General features: G+C 40.5%; 1 protein-coding gene and 1 long non-coding RNA gene across 2 annotated transcripts in view; one reads left to right on the top strand and one right to left on the bottom strand.

Annotated features, from left to right (window-relative positions):
- The window catches only part of LOC135418207 (uncharacterized), a 111,908-nt gene that overhangs the window by 26,106 nt on the left and 64,504 nt on the right, over positions 1-21,298 (top strand). The window lies entirely within an intron of this gene.
- CFAP58 (cilia and flagella associated protein 58) overlaps positions 6,958-21,298 on the bottom strand; it is a 120,827-nt gene continuing 106,486 nt past the window's right edge. Inside the window, exon 18 of the mRNA XM_064663260.1 lies at positions 6,958-7,115. Coding sequence (XP_064519330.1) covers positions 7,112-7,115 — 4 coding nt within the window. The 3' untranslated portion in view covers positions 6,958-7,111. The remainder of the gene's footprint in view (positions 7,116-21,298) is intronic.

The following is a 21,298-nucleotide window of genomic DNA, read 5'->3' as shown; positions in this document are numbered from 1 at the left end:
CTGCACACATCAGTGTGGTTTGGCACCACTTGTCCTGGTTCTGGCTGGGATAGTTATTTTCTTCCCAGTAGCCAATATAGTGCTGTGTTTTGGATTTAAGATAAGAATAATGTTGGTAACACACTGGTGTTTTTTGTTGTTAAAGAGCTGCACTTACACTAAGTCAAGAACTTTTCAGATTCTTTGCTGCGTGGCCGGCACAGAGGCTGGGGGTCCACAAGAAACTGGGAAGGGACACAACCAGGACAGCTGACCCCAGCTGGCCAAAAGGATATTCAGATCATAAGGTGGCATGTTGAACAATAAAACTGGAGATGAGTTGGCTGGGGAGTGGCAGCCTGCTGCTCCAGGACTGGCTGGCCATTAGTCAGGGGGTGGTGAGCAACTGCATTGTGCAACTCTTGTTTGTATATTCCCTTACTGTAATTATTCTTCCCTTTCTTTCTCTATCCTTTAAAACTGTCTTTATTTCAACCCATAAGTTTTACTTTTTTTTCCAGTTCTCTCCTCCATCCCACTGGGGTGGAGTGAGGAAACAGCTGTGTGGGGTTTAGCTGCCTGCCAGGTTAAACCACAACACCACTAAAGATGGAGTGTGGTAGTGAGCATAAAAGGAGCAACCATTCCAGTGGCCAGACTTGTAGTCCTGGAGAACTGTCCATGCACGAGCAAGTCAGCAGACACAGCAGCAAGCCTGCAGACTGCAGGTGAGATTGCATGGCAGGAGAGGGACAGATTCCCAGTCTTCCACCATCCCAGCCAAACCAGAGCACCCAATTGTAAGACCCCAGGCTTGCACTCTGAGCTCACTGAAGGAGTTTTACTTTAAAAATAAGCAAGACTCCAAAAATTCACCCACTGAATTTATTAAAAGGGCCTTCAGTTCTTTTATACCTTGAGAGAGCACACGGGAGAAGACAATACACACATTTCTCAGGAGGTCAAATAACACACTTTTACTAGCAAACTTCAGTGTTTATAGCCCTATAGGAATCCCTCTTAAAAGGTATCTTCATTTTCTGATCTTTTAGTGTCACATACTTAATCAAACTTGGTAAATTTATTCTGTAGTCCCTTTTGCACACTCTTTCCCTCTTCAAAATAATTTTAAAATTATTTTTTCCAGCATCTGCTCCTTCCTGTTTTTATATCACTGCTGTAAATGGGATTTTTCTTCTTGACATCAAAAGAAGCAAAATAGGGCTTCCTAAGATAGTTTTCTGGCTGATTACACAGAAGCAGTGCAGTAGTCAAGAGCAACAGATAAGTAGCTTTAACACATCATAGTTTCCCGTCTTTGGGCTGTAGAACAACATAAATATGTTAATACACCCAGCTCTGTGCTGCTCCTTGCCCTGCAGAGCTCCACAGCAGCCTCAGCTCTCAGCTGCTAAGGCAAACACACACCTCAGTAGAAAGGGCTCCCACTCTGCCCCCATACCTACGACTGCACACCAGGCACCAACACAACACCTATAACATGCCCTGGGCCACCACTAAACCATGTGAGGCAAATGGAGGTGGTGACAGCTGAAGAGATGTCCTTCAGGGGGTGACTTGGCCACTGGGGGGACAGTAACATGGCCCAGGTCACTGGGATCTGACCGGGACTGGCCACGAAGAATAGTCTTTAACTGTCTACTTCTGCCACAGATCCCATCCAGGTTATGCCTGAACAAACCCACTCACAGACTTTTTTTTTTCTGTTCCTAAAAACAGGAAACAACACAAAACAAAACCAAACAAATGAACAAAAAACAAAACAACCTCTGGTGCTCCCTTGTGTTCATATTTAGGTAGCAAACAAGCAAGAAGCTGGAAAAGCCCTGTCAGGTAAAAAAGAAACTTTTGCAAAAGGGTTCAGGCAGGCAGCACTTAGAAAACAATTCCCTGAACACAAACTGTCTTCACTTGCTGGCAGCACAGAAACAGTAAGTTTTATGGTAGAAGCACACAAACTACAGTCCTGGTCAAATGGGCAGAGATGGATGGAAGGATGAAGAGACTGTCAGGAGGATGAAAGGGCACAGAGCGGTTCAGTGAAAGCAGAGTCCTGGTCTGCTTTTGGCAGGTTAAAAGTCTGCTATGTAATATTTTATATGATAACATCATATATGTGTGTATAGAGATATCTATTTCTTTCCTATATGCCCATTACGGAATTGTTGTAAAAGAAAGCATTTCTCAGTAAGTAATTCTTCTGGAGAATAATTTAGTTATGTACACGAGTCATCTACCAAACTGCAGTTGCATCTAGACCTCCAGTTGTGCTAGTTCATAAGATTTTCATGCAGTAGCACAATTTTGCTTGTATTCCTGTGACTGCAGGCAAATGTTTAAATATTTTACCAGTAGAAAACCATTTTGAATGATTTTTTTAAGCCAAGATGTAATGTTTCTATTCCTATTTGATTTGAAGAGTTTCATATAGTTAAAGAATGCCCCGGCTGGGACTTGAACTGAGAAAGCAGTGGCTCTTCAGTAGTTACAGTTAGAGACAGGTTTTATACTGAATGCATGAGGTTACTTTTGAACCTCTGGTTAAAATAGTAACATGTAATTATAAACATATTTCCATTTTATGTTACCTTACTAGTTGCTTTTCAACCTTACAGAACTCTCAATATATCCTCACACCACTGAGCAATTCAGAGGTGCAGACCAAATCTGAATGAGAAGTGGAGCCTTAATGAGGTGTCTGAAAGGAAGGAACCAGCTAGAAGACATTAAGCTATTTTCTATATAGATTTTTCATCCATGTCCTTTACCTGATGAATGGCTACATGAGTCTGAATTAGGAGTTTCCTGGAAAACACAATCCAAAACTAGCAAATCGACAGGCAATTTGAGAATGAAAAATATACCCTCCAAAGTGGATCGAGTTGATGTTCCTCAAACTGTACAAGGCAATAAAGAAGGAAAAGAACTGCTAAGTCAGGTCAAGCCCTGCACAGTTTTTGAAATAATCCAGGTAGAAACTTAGAATGTGCTGAAGTACACAGAAAGGAAGCCTGTGAGGTTTAGCATTTTCAGCTCTTACATTTCCCACTCTTTCCTCAGCTCCTTGCCAGAAAGAATCCCCAAAAAATGAGATGTTGTCCTCATTCTAAAGTTCTTTGAGCACTTTCAATTCCTGGCTTATGCATGAACAGAGAATTTTAGCAAAGCCCTCGAGGTCTTCTGTGTTCTGTGGTATTTTGCCATGCAAAAAAAATTGGGTATTTAGTACCAAAAGTATTGTGGAAAGGGACTTTTAACAAGGGCATGGAGTGATAGGACAAGGGGTGATGGCTTTAAATGGCAAAAAGGTAGATTAAAATTAACTACAATGAAGTTTTTTATTATGAGGTTGGTGAGACACTAGACTAGGTTGCACAGAGAAGTTGTGGATGTCCCATCCCTGGAAGTGTTCCAGGGCAGGTTGGATGAGGCCCTGAGCAACCTGGCCTTGTGGAAGGTCAGGCCACTTCCTGGCCCATGGCAGGGTAGTGGTAACTAGATGATCTTTAAATGTCCCTTCCAACTCAAACAATTCTATGATTCTATGAGAAGCTACCATTAAGATTCAATATACGAGAAAAAAAGGAAAGGATACACAAGTCTGCCAGCCTGCTACAGAATTCCCCTCCGGTGTCCAGAACATTTTTTACTTTCAAGAGCCAACTTTTTTTGTGTTCTTTCTTTCTTATGCACTTCCTTGCAAACACTGAAATCAATCATGTCTAGAAACCATCAGATCCAAATAGGAAAGGATTATGCAACAGCACGTCATTAGTGAATCAATATTGCCTGACCAGGCCACGTGCTTGTCAAGGTCGCATTGATTTCTTTAGCATCATATTGTTGCAGCTGGCCTTCCTAGCAGATGGATCCACATTCCAGTGGCTACAGCTATAGACTCACCTCATTGCTTGCTAGGCTGCAGGATGCTTGGTAGGTTTTTCCCCTACGACAAGTTTCCACTCTTTATCTGAAGCAACACTGCCCCCCATGTGTTGTCCTCAACTTCAGGAAAACTCACTGCTACAGTAGCTCCTGCTTCCTCTGGCTGGACACACACAGCTGCTGAGATACCTCATAAAATCCTCTGTTCTGAAAGCATAAGAAGCTGCATGCACTTGGCACACAATAACCTCATCATTCTTTATGAGAAACTGAAAAATAGCACAACTCCAGAGTATGATCCTAAAAGTTTCAGCTTGGACCATCAAGAAGTGGTCCTTATTATCCATTGGGTGCACATCAGGTAATGAAAGAGGACCAATTTAACAGTCAGGATTGGTCACCACTGGCAGTATGAACCTTTAAGACAGGGAGTGATTAAAATTTGTCCTCCTCATCTCTTAGGGCATGACATCACGAGGTGCGCTGGAGAAAAACAGTTCAGAAGATAATTAGATATGAAGGACAATAAGCAGAAAGCTCTGTATTTATTACCAGGTCTGAGTGGCAAGTTGCAATACAAGAGCATAGCCTGGCAGCAAAGACCAGGCCCAGCAAGAGTTGGGAATAAGAGCCAATTCACACAGGAGTGTTATGTCGCTGGTTCAAGAGTGGTGCCAGATATTTCAGCAGTATCTTACCAAACAGAGCCACAGAGCCAAATCAGGGAGCGACATGAGTGAGAATGTTATTTCCAGGCAGAATACAGACTCATGTCAGGCAGAACTCCATGTGCCAAGCAAAACTAGTTAGCCAACTGTCTCTGTTCTTTGAGTGTGAACATGTTACTTTTCTTCTGCTTGAATGATTTTTTTAAAAAAATTTATTTTTAATAAATGCTGTCCCTAACCCTAGGGCAAAGCAGCCCAATTTTCAGTGGTGCTAATAAAAGAACTCCCATTAAACACAAAATTTAATAAAGAAAAAAAAGCAGTCACATAGGTAAAAACACAGAACAAATTGGCTGAGGGAGAAGTCTGGTAGAGGAAATTTGAAGCAATCAGAGAACATAAAACAGGCTGCTTATCCTGCAAGAATAAAGACACAGGAGGAAAAGGATGAGCTAGTTCCCCTAGTTAATACCTGATTAACAGTTGTGTTACTACAAAGCAATGAGGAACAATTGAAATTATCCTCATTAAAATAACACAGATGAGGAGCAGGAGATTTTTAAAAATTATGACTAGCTAACACAAGTTTACCCCGTTCCCCAGTCAGATGAGTAGGGAATGGAAAAACACTGAGAAGAGAGTTTGGAGACAGTTCTCATAATAAGACAAGTGAGAAGTCCCCTTCTGCCCTACATGGGAACCCCAAGAACCAACCATTGACTTCTTTTTATTTCAACAACTCTTCAAAACCTATGAGTTGATTACATGCACAGCCTGTTCCATCTTGGGTGTCAGCTGTAAAGTGAATATAGAGATAAATAAAATTTTTATAATGATGGTATCTGGTGCTGAAGCACAAGAACTTCTTAAGAGACTATCATGGCCAAATATTTGGAGGAGGTTGACCCTCACTTTCCCTTTGTATCCATTGAACATTGAGAGCAATCTATAAATAGCACCAAAGCCAGTGTTCTTGTCATCTACACAGTGCCTTAGTTGAATTAACTATTTAGACTATAATCAAAGCCCCATCTTTAAGGCAAAGGAGTAGTTATGTGAGTAACATATTTCCACTAAGTCCTTTCCATCTCCTAGCTTCCCATCATTTCCAGCAATACTGACTTCAAAAGCAAACTCATCACTCTTTGGTGCATTACTCCAAGGGCAGAAGGTCAGTCCAACGGTCCAGTTAGAACTCCTCTGGCAGAGAAGGGAACTCTCAATCAGTGTCAAGAACCAGCCTTTTTATCACCTGTCAATGTATAGCAGTGCTGCAACATATTCTGCTTTTAACAAAGTGAACTGAATTCTAGTGCTTAATTCAAAGTAAACCAGTAAAATCATACAGGCAAACCTGCTCCCACATACATCTCCTGGGACAACAGCCAGGGTTGATTTTCATGTCATCCCAGCAAGGATAGGCCCTCAGGAATTCAGTATAATCTATTCTATCATCTCTGCAACAAATGCATTGCAGCATCCCAGACATCAAGCAAAGGCAGCTACAGTAAACCCCAATATCTCCCCTCGAAATGCACAGCCCAATATCTATGTATCTGGAGAAGGAAATCTATTTCTGAAAGTAATCTCTGCATCCAAGCCTTACTCCAGGCAATACAGGCTAACAGCATTAATTCACTGATCCATATACTCTCTGACATGCCCACTACAATTTGGAAATCCCTTAGGGAGTGCCTAGCCAACTGTCCCTTCCACCCACCCCATTTTTTTTTTTTTTATAAACTGGGTATTTTCAAATCAGTTTCAGGAACCAATGGAGGCTTCAGAGACAAACTCCCTCAAAAGCATTTCAGTACAAGTAATTGGACAAAAGAGAAATCCCCATATTAACATGTCCTCCTAGAAAGGGTTTTTCTATTAGACATCAGAACATTCAGCCCTTCCTCTCCTTGGCCCCAGTCATATGGATAAAAAAAAGCAGAGAGTCAACAGCCACATTGGAAAGCAATCTTCCTATATTTTACTACTCCCAGTACAACTTCTTGAAAGTTAAGACATCTGAGATAGTGATTTCAAAGGTGCTGCTTCAGCCTGAGGTTTGGGAACAAGAAGGAATGAGGACACACACAAACACATGTGCTTCTCACAACAAGCTACCTGGTTTGTGAGTCTGGAAGACAAGTGGGCAGATATATCACTGCACTGTTGCTCCCAAGGGCATTGCAGACATGACTTTACAGTTTGGGGCTGGGTTTTGGGGTCGGGTTTTGGGGTCCTTTGGAGGGGTTGTTTTTTGCTGATGGTGGTGGTTGCTCTGTTGTGTTTTTTTTTTAATTCACCATCCTCCAAATAGAGCAGCTTCTAGGAGAGGCCAGGCTCACAATTTGTATAGCATTTAACAACACAAAGCTGCACATAATGCAGACAAAAGAGAAAGGTGCACTAAGCTCAGAAAGTTTTAATTGAACATGTTTAAAAACAGCAAGGCAACATCTTGCATCAAAAGCTCTCTGTGGCTCACAGCTGGTGCCAGCTCTGCCATTGATGTCTCAAGTGTTTTGGGGCAATTACTTCTCCTTTGTGAATCTCTCTTTCTCCTATCTGTAAGAGAGAAAAGAAGAACCAAAGCTGGCTGTTGACACAAACGTGTGCAGGTTCCCAGGTACTAGCCCATCAGAAAAGGACTTGAAAGATCAAGTTTTATCTCCCTGTTGTAACATGGGCTTCCAGTAAGCAGGTCACATGGGCCCCAGTTCATAATATCCAATCTTGCACTAAAGAAATTCTTGGAGTTCTACTGTGGTATCTAAAATAAAAAGAATGATCAATGATGAAATTTTGAAGGGCTTAATTTAAGTATTGTGCCTGTCTTTCCACTGATGGGTAGTTAGAAGTTAGAAGTTTTCAAGCTATTGTCTTTCACCATATTGCAAGATGCTGATCAACTTCAGTATATAATGATGGAAAGGAGGACTACAGAGAGAAATGACTCTGTGAGAAACAAATTTCTTAATATGCTCCACATGCAATTTATTGTAACAATCCTATCTTCTAAACTAATGTTTTCTTTATATTAAAGGGGATTAATTAATATGATTATCTGTGTGTGGGATGATGACTGTGGGTAAAACTAGAGAAAACTGGGAAGTTATGTTCACATTCTAACAGAAGTTATAACAGTACAAAAATTAATTACAGGATGAATACATTTGCTACTTCCTGAATGGAATGCAGTTGGCATGCACAAAATCTATTCCACAATTATTCTCCACACAACAAAGCCTGCAACCTTATGTACATGCTAAGAGGGATGAAATGGAGGTTAGAGCATAGCAGAGACAGGGCACCCAGGCTCTGTTGTAATCCTTGCATGGTACCATGTAGTCGATAAACCAAGCAGCTGTCAACCAAGGGAGACAGGAGAAGGTGTCTTGCTGCTGAACCAGCTACTGTGACAAAAGAGCTCTCCTCAGACGAACTTGGTTCATTCACACCTCCTTCCCACAGCTACCTGCCTCCAAGGTACAATCACCCTTCACTGAGCACACACTCTATATTTTATTGACTGTATCTTTGAGACCAAAGTAAGAGAATTTTACATCAATCATTAACAAAGGTATGCACGAATAGAGTCACTCAGGCTCCACCTAAACATAAAGAAACAGTATTATGGCAAATTAAGGACAGGGAGAAGTTAAGGAAGACTCCATAGTAACTTCTGTGATTGGTCAAAGGGCTGAAAACTGTCTTCCCCCTCCTTGGGATACCTATTGGGTAAGAACTATGTTCTATATGTGCTGGATGGTTATCTCAAGCTAGTTTTAATTGGTAATTAGAGCTTTGTTTTGCAGTCAGTTGCTCTCAGCAGCAATCTTCAAACCTTAACCTGTCACAATTTTCTAACATCAATGTGTATCAATAAAAAGTGTGTTATTCCATAAGCTGTTTAGCATGGGTCCTTCAAGCAGCAGTTGCCAGCAGTGGACAGCATACTCATTAAAAAGTGGGGAGATCTGGGATGGAGTCTTCCTAAATTATAATAAAGGATTGGACTCTGATGTGCCGTTGGCACATGTCCCTGAACAAGTCAGTCAAGTCAACCCTCGATATAGTAGAGTCCCCTTAATGGGACACTGACAGGCTTGTTGGACACAAAGCTCTTGTCTTTCCTGCAGTGTTGACAGACCAGTCAAATACAAGGGGGTCAAGGAAACCCCCCCTTTTCACATGACACCCTGAAATGAAGATGGGGAAAATTATAGCATAGAGAGAAGGCCAGCAACAGGTTAAGGAAGAGAAGTCACATTTTATCTTGTAACTTTTCTGTCAGCATTAACCACTAGCAAACCATAGATGAGCCGTGATTAGCACAGGCCTATTATAAACACCAACATTGTTACAGCTGGCTACACACACCTCTGGAGAAGGTCCTATTGATCTGCTGGAGAGAAAGCTAACATTTTAATAACCATTTAGCTAAAAGAAATTGCTGATGAACTGTTTATGAATGGAAACTTAAAGTATGACTAAATTGAAAGAAAATATCTTTCCGTCCAATTTTAGAGCAGAGAGACCTCTGTAGTAAGTGCTATCAGCTAGCAAAATATAAAATTAAAAATCTAAAGACTGTTCTCTTTGCCATTAGAGTTGGAAGGAATTTATGGTATTTTATTTGCACATAACTTCATTGGTTTGATATCTTTTAAATTGCCTGGGAATTTTATGCAAAATAGATCAAATGAGAAATTCAGTAGATTATTTCTACAGGCTTCTAGAAGTAGCACAGATTGTACTCACTTGCAAAATATGTCTGTCTGTCAATCACAAACAAACAACATTAACCAGTCCAAAACTGGCCCTCCATGAGTGGCTGTTTGGGGTATTTCTCCTAAGCACAACAGAAACTGTCATGCATATCAGAAAGAGCTAACTCATGTTGGTAAAAATTTTTCAATATCCCCAGAAAATCAAACCAGTCAAACCCACATAAAATCAGCTCCGTGGTTTCACTGTATGTGCAGTAAATAGCAAAAAGAGGCCAAGGAAGCCAAGTTTTTTTAACTGAAGGTGTTTCAGCCAGATCTGTTTAACTTGGTATTGTGAAGGATTAAGGGCAAGCAGAATCTCAGCTGCACAAACCACCCCAAACTGAAGGATGCTGAAGCCTTCAACTAATGAAGAAATTTTTAATCACTCTGAAGTGATGGACAGAGTTCACCGTAGCAGTGCCTAAGGACCACTTCCTCTGGACATTACTGGAGACACCAGAACAAAGACCTTCATTTCTATAGCATAAGCTACCTCATTCTGTGGGTCACACATCAGCACAGCCCACTGCAGTGAAAGGCAAATCAGAGGGGGCTGTTCATTGCCTGAATAAAAACTCTTTTCTGGGTAGGAGACACACAGAATTTCGACCACTACCCTTTATCATTTATTAGCTTCACTCTGTTTCATGCCCTATTCCTGTCATTTGAGACAGAACAGTCAGATACAGTCTTTCCATCAATCAGTGCCAAACAAGTGGTAAAAATATTAGTCCTCTGTATCCACACCTATTTTTTTTCTTTATTATAGATCTATTGACATAGAGGAAATGCCACATTACAAATACATAGCATTTTCATCACAATTCCCATGTTAATCATGGAGGGTTTTTTCTACTGTTGTGAAGAAAAAAGAAAATCCTTGTTGAAAAATTTATACTGGAGGAATTTAGCACTGGAGGAAAACAGTCATGTCAGCTCACAACAGAAAGCCTATTCAGAGCAGGAGAATTTCTTGCATTGTACCCCCTCTTTGCTCCAGAACTACCTGATTTAACAGCTTCCGAAAGCAGCAGGGAATTTGCTGCTATAAATTGCTTTCCATGTGCTCCTGTGGATCACTCCTACACATGCTCAGCTGAGCAAAGGTGAAACCTGTCCCAAGGGAAGGTAGCTCTAGCCTTGAAATAGGGCAGTTATGCTGCAGAGTGAATGAATAGCTGCCTTTAGCAGAAGATTGAGTGAAGCTTCCCAAAGCACCAGGGTCATTGTGTTATATCATATATGCCAGTTTAAGAGGGGAACAGTTTTGTTTTTAGAACAGAACTTACTCTGGTGAAGAAGTGCACAGCCTTCTGTATGAACTCACCATGTTTGGAACATTGACCAGGCCAGAAATGGGTTGTATCCTCATGTCACACATCAAATAGACCCAGTGACTCAGAAAGTTACAGCTGTTTAGGATACGGCCCTTGTAAGATGCCCAAGACCACCTTAATCATGCACACAGACCAGAGTCGTGCTATAAGCACCCCAGCAGTAGCAGAGAGGGGATTTCAGCCCTTCAGACTGATAGCTGCTGGCAACCAACTTCCCAAGGGAACCCCCTTGAGCAGTGGGATGTGCAGAACAAGGGAAACCCAACCAGGTGACTCTGCTACTGCCCAGACGGGCAGCTGGGCCAAGTATCTCCCTCAGATACTCTACACCCTCTTTTCAGTGCTGTCTTTCAGTAGTCATAAGGAGACCAACCCTTCCAAAGAGCAGAGGGGGAAGGAAGGATTGAAGAGTTTAATACATCTCAATAAATTTATTCCTTTCCTGAGCAAGCTGTCAGAAATCAATGAGCAGTCAGCAGCAGCTCTAACTGTATAATTTAATCTCTGGGCTCCTTCACAGCTCATATGACAACAGAACTCTGTCCCATTTTCTGCTAGGGATCACATATTATTCAGCAGATTGTAACAAAAATCAGGGGTACAGTAAAAATGGATGAGACAAAGCATATTTTGAGTGGGAAGAAAAAGAATATTTGTTATATGCTGCCTAAAAGAGCCTTAGAAATAAAATAATTTTCTGCATGTCGAGGTCCAAACAGGGCTGTATTTGAGATCCTCTGTCCCACTGCTATTTTGTTCTGACCTATAGGTGCCCTCATCACTTGTCAGAGGACTGGTTTGGCAGTTTTCTTCCACCATCTGGGTAGAATGAGGGAACATTGAAACATCTCTTTCAGTAAAAGACAAGGAAATCATGACCGAAACTAGACTGTTTATCCATGCATGGGAGGTTCTAGAAGTGAGTATGTATGCCAAAAGAAAGAGGGAGTTATGGGGCAGACTAACTCAAAGGCAGGCTTGCACACAGCCACTGGGTGAATGCACCACCAGGAAAGTGCTTAGTCCCACCGGCATCTCCTTCACCTAACCTAAACAATTTTTAAGACCTCAAATACTAACAAAACACTGAGGAAATCAGGAACTAGCAATCCACATACAGACCAATCTGAAATAAGAAAACACCTCAGGAGATCTACAGGACTTAAATTGGACTAGCTAAGCCCCTCTAATACATACATTTTTGTGTTTACAAAACTTTAAAATGGAATTTTTTCTCCCCCTCTTTCAAAGAAAATGTTTAAATCACTGATCATAATACCTCTGTTAAGAAACAGGACATGCAATTCCTGATAAGCATTAGCCTAGTTCATTCAAAAAAAATTAGAGCAGAAGGGCAGGTAAAACAACGTACAATAAATGGAAGCTACCGAGCAGGTAGCTGAGGATGGGATTTTCAAAGATACCAATGAAGAGTTATTTAATTCTACTGGAATTCGGCATTTTAACCTTGAGGCAGAATTTGCTTAGCGAATCACATAGACTTTTAACTGCACATGGCCAGCCTTATTGAGTTATGCCAAGCTGACAAGTGCCAGCATGGTTTCCTACAGCCAGTGATATTGCAGCCCCCACATATTGCCAAGAGCTGTATCAGGTTTGCTTTAGTCTGACAGAGACCCTTCCATTTCAGAGCAGAAATGTCCAGACTCCATTCCTCCACTAACAGGAGTTTCCAACCTATTCAACCTATACAGCATGGAAACAGGCAAAATGAGTTATCAACATTTGTTGCAGCTTCTTCAAGTGTTTTGCCCATTCCAGTTTGAAATCGTATTAATACTATAAAACTCAAGCTCCAGGCAGTGAAAACGCAACACAGGAGCCCGGAAAGCTCCTCTGGAATCTGTCTGAAAAACTGGCAAATTGCAGTCCAACATTACAAGATAAAACAGAGGCACAAAGTGATAGTACAGTAGAGTCAATGTCTGTGCCATCAGTAAGTCAGCAAGGAGCCCAGACCTCAGCCTTTGTGCTCTGATCAGTGTCTCTGGCTCACATCTGGCAGAGTGGGAAGAACACAGCAGCACAAACGTTTGATTATCCTTCTTAAAATGATCAGTTCAAACTCCAACCTTGTTCCATACAGACACATTTCAGGGGCACATCCTCTCATTACCAGGAGCAAAGGAAATAGAGGTTTGAATATGACCAAAAATAAACTCTCTGTTAGACAGGGAGAGATCATTATATGTTTTCAAAAAAAACAAGACATTAGGGACTTTGTTTCACTCCATTTGATGTCTGGTGTTTGATGTCAACACTTCAGAAACAAAAAAAAATAAGTTGTTTGGGTTTTGGTTTTGTTTTTTTCTTTATATAATTCACTATTTTTCTTGCAGTAGTGGCATTATAAGGGTCTCAACAAGCGTAGGTAACAAACTATGTTTCTGTTGCCATAAATACTTTGCAAAAACAGAAAGGGCAGAGTTCTTTGTGCTTGGTTGGAGCTGTAGGTATTTTGTGAAAAAAGACCTAGACATCTCTGTACCAAAGACTGTTTCAAACAGCTTGTGTGTTTCATGTGCATTGTCCAATCCTTTAAATGTCGAAAGTCTCATACCGTTTTGTTAAAAAGAAAAACATGCCATGCACTACTAATTGAGTAAATCAATATACAGAGAAGGCCATGAAGGGAATGAAATGTTTTTGACACATACGAGCAGTTGTTTCCAACGTGCATAAGAGGGAAAAAGCCCTGCTTGCCCTTTATGCCTTAATTAAGACCACCTCAGGAACACAGAGTGAAAGACCTTTTCCCTTGCACCCTCCTCACCACTCTGCTCTTAACTCCCTGCTGTTTGGCCATTAGTAGCAGTCAGAAGTCTGTGAACACAAAACCCATCACTGCAGTCTCTAAGAAGGGATCCAAACACCAGATGGGTTCCCACCAAGCTCCAGAGACAGCCTCAGAAATTCATGAAGGGAAGTATGTGATGGATTGTTGCCCTAACAGGGGCTTGTTATAAAGTGTATTTATAGAGTCCAATCACATGAGCTATCTGAAGTCTTTGGCAATTTTTTCATTTACAAATGTCTACATTTTCTTGGAGATTTTACAGACTCTTTTGTCTCCAGAAAGGCCTTCCAAGGACATTCTTACAGGACTTTTGCAGCCAAAAGACTAAAAAAAGGCAGCAATTTGGGCAGAAATCTTTCTCCAGAACCTTCCTCTGGGCTGATGAGCACCCATGAAACAGCCTAAGACAGCTTGCTTTGAAAATACTGTAAGGAGCTCCATGGAAGCCTGGCTTTTGAAGCCACTGAGACTTGCTCTTTCCCAGAGCTTTTCTTGTAATGCAAATCTCTGCAATGAGATTTGCTGCAATGCAAAGATGAGCAATCTCCTCCTCCTGGCAGCTGGAGCTCTGGGTTCTGCCTAGTAGCGCTTGGTGCAGCGCTTTTCTGTCCTGTTTGTGCCTCCCTGGAGGTCAAGGCCATGAAGGGCCACCCCTTTGAACTGCTGTGTCAGCAAACAGCAGAGTGCATGTGTGATGCATTATGCCAGCTGCAACTAGTTTCCAGTCCCCAGTAGAACCATTTGCAGAGATTCATACGCCCTAAGCATGGTACTGGCTTAGAATAATACCTTGGAGGTCTCAGCCTCCTTTCCTCATGCAATCTAATTCTTAAAGGCAGTCTAGTGTGGACTGACAAAAAGTCATTTCAGTCTTCCAACTGACAGAGCTTGTTTTGTGGTCATTTTCTGTCCACCATTTTGAAGGAGAAAAGTAATTTTATGGAAGAAAACAGTGGATTTTGTTTCAAGAGAACTACATAGGAAGCAGGATAGAGTATTTATGGATGTGGTCAAGATCTGAGCCTCTGTTTTCTATTCAAAGATCTGAGACACAAAGAATTGTTTCAATTCTCAACATGCCAGGACACTACAGAAGGAAAGCTTAAATGACTAGTCAAGCATCACACAAAAAAACAGTGGCAAAAACATTTACACTCATTCTCACTCCTGCATGACACCAAAGAAGCAATCCCATTGACCTAATGGAGCTCACAGTATCCATCAAGCACCTCGTTGTCCTGTCACTTCATTTATTCAATTATTTGGTGTCAAGATATCAGAGTGAAATCCTAAGACCTCTTACACTTTTCATTTTTATGACTTCAGGGAACAATACAGTCCCAACTTCTTTTTTAACTTCCTAAATTTTCATGACTATGAGTAACATCAGAAAATCTCATACACTCCATGATCTTAGGAGCCTTGGGATGAGAATGCTGGTCTGGAAATCTTTCAAACATGAGTAAATCAAAGTGTGATTTTCTTGAACTGAAGTCTTCCCTCTCTCTACACATATATTTCAGAACTGTGCAAAGTTCTTCTCCATTTCAGGAAATGAAATAACAGGTTTCCAGTATAGTCAAAGCTACCAGGAAGACAATACTAGCTGACAGAAAAGATCAAACTTTGATCCATGAGGAGTATGATGAGTTTACTCAGCTACTCTTTAAATATGTAAGCATTTTTATCTCTGCCTGTGAAATTAAAAATTAGCATTTAACATCTCCCTAGATTGGTCTAAAATTAAACATTTATAAATCATACAAATTTAAAATTAGGCACACTTCAACAATGTAATGTGAGTAACACATATCATGTCTTCTGTAGAGGTCAGCTGATTAACACCTCAATGTAACATGGTCTAGCAACCAGTACCAAGCCTCTGGGTACTAATAATGCCATAACACATGAGTGAGCAAACAATCACCAAGGACAAGATCCAAACATTCCAATGCTTTCACATCGCAGGATACAGTATGAAATGAGATTGAATCAAAGAATTATAGAAGATACAATTATCAAGAGACTTTGTCTAATCTATTTTTATACCCTCAGGAATGACCACTTTCATCTCAACCAATTGCAACAGATATTTAGGATTTTTCTTAAGGTTGATACAAATCACGTCTTTCAAATTGGTTAGAAGCAGGTCTGCTTCCAAAGCTTTTGGAAGTGAAAAGTTAAATCAGAGCCCTTTAAAGAACTGTTCCTCCTGAAACATTTTATACTTTCACTGAAGGCTGGCATCCTAAAATAAGAGCTTTCTTCACAGCCAAGAGTCAGAATTTAGTGTGTTCAGTTCACGACCTCACCCAAGTCCCTTATTCCACCCTCTTTAATGGAATAGTTTCAGTGGTTTATAAAGACTCAGAAGTTTAATCAATGTCGTAAACTTCATATGGAAGAGTGAATAATTTCTCTATTCATTACAAACATTTCTCCTTGTTTTCACTGAGGTTCATTAGAAACTCTGTTCGTCCATATGCTTCCCCATATAAAAGAGACATTTGGTACTGAGTAAAAGACTAAGAAGAATAACAGAAAAGTAACGGACAGTCAGTTCTCACTGCAGTAATGTGGATATCAAGAGGACAATGCCATTTCATACCATCCAAGAAGATAATCCTTAATTTGTGAAGTTATTCAGTGTACTACAGTCTTACTTCTATTCACTTACTCTTTAGGACCCAGCTGGTTTCTTCCATACAGAATACTATCATGGGGAAAATTAATTTAGCTACTTATGGGTATTCTCCATCCTAATCGGGCACAGTTCAAAGAGCTGCAAATGGCTTCACAACAAAGTTTTCTCCTATTACTTCCTCTCATCCCAGTGAATTCCATTCTTGGATTTTCCCTCTTCCTTTTATTTCACTTGATAATGGAAATGAGAAGTAGGAGGAGCCCAGGATAAAATTTTAAGGAGGTGTCTCTTATGAAACACTCCTGTGCAGTGTCTCTGAAGGCCTCTGGAATTTAGGAGATGGCACTCATAGAAATGACTACGAGCAATGTTGTGTTTAACATACTGAAGTGTCCTAGAAAGTCTACTGAGAGGAAAATTAATTTCTTTTCCCTTTCTTTTGTACATTTTAAGGATTGCCACAGACTATATTGTGATTGTACCCAGTTGGTACATATTGATCAAATCGGATCTCAAGATAAGAAGGGTTAAAAGTAAAGTGAGGCAGGAATGTTTGAGTTAGGACCTGCATTTCACAAGAAATAGTAAATTCAAACTTCTTTAATTCCGAGAATAAACTTATCCTGACCAGTCTGGGTTTTCTGGTCATTATCTAGACATGGATGCACATGTAACCCCATACACCTCATAATCTACCAGTAGGGAAGCGTGTGGGAAATCTGCACTGAGGTCTCTTCTGTGTCCATTTCAGACCTGGACCTTTTTAATCTTTGTTGCTAGAAAATATTCCAACTACTGGCCTGTGGAATCAGCATAAGGATCGCCTAGTTCTTCATACAAATATAGGAGTCTTACAATTAGAAACATGGAAATGATCAATGTGGGGGACACTGAATCCAAGATCATTACGATTGCTGAAGCTTTGACCTAAAGCCTCACAGGCTCTGGTCACACACTCTGCAATGATTTGCAGGCTGTAGCTTTCCTGCCTGCCTATTCCACACACCTTCTTCCACCAGGTTTCACTGGTCATTCTGTCACCAATATGTCCAGAAAATTCTCAAAGTGAATTTTCTAGAAGTGTAGAGGGACGAAGAAACTACCTAATCAGCTTCAACCAGAAACTATCCACACTCTCAATCATAGCAGCTTCTGTCAACACTGGAGATTCTGCAGGTGATTTAATGGCTTCTAAACCAACTATTCAGTAGAAGAAATGATTTGCACTAGAGACACAGTTCTTTGATTGAGAGCCAAAAGTCAAGCTCATTAGTCCTGATAACCAAAACAGCAACACACTGATTGAAAGAAGCAGAGTGTAAGCCTTCTTGTCCCAAACAGTTTTTAACTCTCTGAACCACATCTCCTAACTTTCCTCGGATTTTGACTTGTTATTTCATACCCTTACCTCCCAGAGTTAAATCTGTGTGGTGGAGTCACTTGATGTTCAGCTGCTGCCATATTCACTACTATCAGATTTACATTAGCTCATGTTGGATGTATTTCGGGGGGAGGGGGAAAGGAAAAAAAAATTGAAAACAACAGATTCTCAAAAAGTTTTTGTAGGAAAAAACCATATTTTTGGTAGGAACAATTTTAAGGAAATCAGAGAGACAGGAAAATAAAACTCACTTCGTTTTAAAACAACTGAAGTAATCCTTCAGTATTTTCAAAATCTGCAAATTTTCCTGAATCTTAGCACTTCTCAGGTTGCATTTTGAGTTTTTCTGGCTATAGTTAGTATGTCCATCTGCAAAATGCTGTGGGATTATTTGAGAGGAAAAGATTATGCATATGAAATAATTTTTCTGTATGTACTTATAAAAGAGGCAAATTCAAAAGTCACATCTAGGATGCAAATACTATTTCTTCCAGAGCACATATTAATCTAATGTTTAAAAATATCTTTCCTGTTCTATCACCATGAATTACTTTCTATGTGTTCAAACTTTAGAAATACATATGTACTTTACTTGAAATGTTATATTTAGACTTAATCAAAAGCTTTGGAGTTAAAAAAAGCTACCTTAGGAAGAAATGCATAAACTGATTTGGAAACTATAACCATCACTACCCACCCTTGTTGGCTGCCATGGGGTATGGAATTAGATATTTTCTCAAAAAACCACCAAAACCACCACATATAAAGTCACCCATTAAAGGTAACAGAAAGAGGCTTCAGCAAAACTTACATTCTCTTTTCCTTGTTAACAGTGGAGTGCCCTTTCCAAACTGATTTCAGCAGCAAGAGACATCTGAAGGCTGAATAACATACTGCAAGAAAACTTGTAATTCCATTCAACAGCCCATCTCTTGAACACAAAGTGAAAAGTCTGCTTCAGATTGCTAGGCACAGAGTTACATTATTAAACATGGTGAGGTTTGGAAGTACTCAGGACCATCAATACACCTTTCTATCTGTACCCTTTGATTTGAAAATTGCCAATTTGGGAAGTTAGTTGGAAGAAGTCTGATTTCAGTTCCTAAGTTTGATTCTACTTGTTTCATTCCAACTTTTGTCAAATCTGGAAACATTGACATGTCTAGAGGGAAACTATTTTTAGGGATTCAGTAATTATGAAGATAGGAGAAGCTCATAGAGGCATCTGATTCATGACATTTCTGAGGTACTGTAAACATCCATGGAAACTCTTATACCACGGAAAGGGTGACATTATCTAGCAGAGAGTTTAGACTGCAATGAAAGGAGATTAGAATGAATTGCCTTTTTTTTTTTTTCCTCCAGCAGTCAGAAACAGTTACTGCAGCTCAGCTGATGTGCTGTACCTCAGCACAGTGACCTGAGTGAGGGTCCATACCTTGCCATCACATCACAGAGGGTGTAAATCAGGATGATGAAGCAATCCTCATTTCATCAGCATTGTGTCAGCAGCTGAAAACCCAGCCTCCATCCTGCAGATCTGGACCCAAATCTCCAGTCCTACAAACATCCCCAGGCTGCTAACGTCCCTGGGCAGAATGACTGCCAGGTACTTCAGCAGAGCTTCTGCTTCAGATCCCTCGGACTGTGTGCAAACACAACCCACATGAAATAAGGGAGGGCACAACCATCATTCATCTCCAAACTACATAAATATCACCAGTGGTTCATGAAACAGCAAATCCTGGAGCCAGACATCCTGGGAAGTGCTGTCTCCCAATTCTAATCGTTGTCATGCCATTTAACCAAATAAGAACTTTTCACTAAAGTAAGTAAAGCACATAGTGCTCTACACTGCAGGAAGAGAGGGAAGGTGAACAGCATCCCTCTGCTCCTCTGGCTTTTGCTGCTGGCTAATTATTCATTTGCAGTTTATCAGCTAATTACACGTATGCCTTGGCATTTGAAGACTTAGGGGCGTACTTTATTTAATGGCTAGTAATTACCCAGGCCTCCTCTGCTCCCTGTGCAGAAGGGGTTTGTGCTGTCAACTCGAGAGGTTAAAGACCCCCAGACAGATGGTTACACTGTTGCACATAGAAGGCAGGCTTATACTTCATGTGATGCTAGAGGTTTCCCAAATAATTATCTGTTAATGCAACAAATTATTTCCTTCAGAGCTCAGTGCTGATCTCTTGTCTGTTCCTGGTGTGTGCGAAAGCTGCTTTTGTTTTCATGTCCAGGTTAAAAATTACAAAGGGTGCCCAAGGCTATATAAAGACCAATTAACTATTAATTTTCCCCTGGGAACAGTCCAACATATAAGCCTTGCACTTCATCTCAACACCTACACAACCCACTGCTGCAGTTGTCCACCTTGGTATGCAGCACCACCAGGATGTCACTGTGAGACAGGGCACGAGCCTCAAAATGCATGGAAGACACACACAGATATGGCAGGATGCAAAGAATTCTTTGTAGCTTGGCACAGACAGTTGAATAACACAGCTGGAGGGAATGAGACTTCAGGCAGGAACACTGCCAGAGATGGGATATATTGACAGCAGCTACAGGTTTTGAATTTGTTGCCATCAGTGTTTGCAAAGGAAGCTTCAGCCTTAGGATTATGCTTAGATAATTGAGTAAGAGACTTAACTCTGGCTCATTTCATCCTGGGAATGCTCAGAAAAGATGAGGTGGATTAGCAAGTGGCATGGAAGCAGCACTCGTAAATTAGGGTTCTTTAAATTGCAAAACGGACATCATTGTCCTGGAAGTTTTTCAAGCCCTGTCAGTCATTCCTCTAACCTAAGGCCATTTTATTTCTGAATGAAGTCATTCACATGAGCTTTGCAGGCTAATTTATTCCATTAGTTGATAACCTGTACCTTGCATGAGTTTACTTCTGTAGAAAAAATATGTCACAGTTACTTATTACTAAGGAACTTTTAAGATTTCCAGCCTCCAGACACTAGAAAAAGGTATTTACATATGTCTTTAACAAGAGGGAACTTCAGAGATTGTGATATCCAGAATAAACACTTGCATCTCTAACCCCTCTTCAGAGTTAGGCTACTGAACATCTCTGATTTTGGCAATGGATTAACTCTAGAGCAAAGTAGAACTTGAACCTACCTCTCCTATCCCAGCTGGTAGTCAAACCATTTGCCCATCTGTGATCTGCACTAGCTGAATCAATCAACCTATATGAAAGGCAAATGATCTGCTAAGCTTCTTGTAATGAAATAATTTCTTTCTCAATCTAGGCAAACAACCTCTTGGAAACTATCCTAAGTCAGCAAGACTGCAGTAGCATCTAATAAAATGAGTCAATACTTACAGTTTAAGAATTCAAAAAAAAAAAAAGGCTTTCAAAAGTAATGAGATCAAGCCAATAGGTCCAGTGATGGTGGATAGCACTTATGGATATATCAAATAGTGCAAAGGGTTCAAGGTCCAATAAAAATTATTGTTCTGCATTTGTGTTATTTCTTCATTTAACTGTGTATCAGTTCTACTTAAAATGCCTCTTTCCTTTCATATCCACATTTCTCTGTTCCTGCTACTAAATCAGCAGCAACAATGTGAACTGTGACCAGCCAAGACTGTAAATACACCTTCTTTGGGAAAGGGGGTAACTATTTTCACAGAAACCCAAGATAGGTCAGACTGCAGACACTGTGAGGGAAAGAGAAAAATGAGAATTGATGTGGTCTCTTGATTGCCAGAGTTAGCTGCCAGGGTAACTCTGCTCTGGAGAACCGAGTAGAAGCACAGAATCATTCAGATTGGAAAA

The sequence above is a fragment of the Pseudopipra pipra genome, chromosome 8 (genome assembly GCF_036250125.1).
Source record: "Pseudopipra pipra isolate bDixPip1 chromosome 8, bDixPip1.hap1, whole genome shotgun sequence".
NCBI lineage: Eukaryota > Metazoa > Chordata > Aves > Passeriformes > Pipridae > Pseudopipra > Pseudopipra pipra.
The sequence above is the reverse complement of the archived record's forward strand: the minus strand, read 5'-3'. Positions and strand labels throughout refer to the sequence as shown.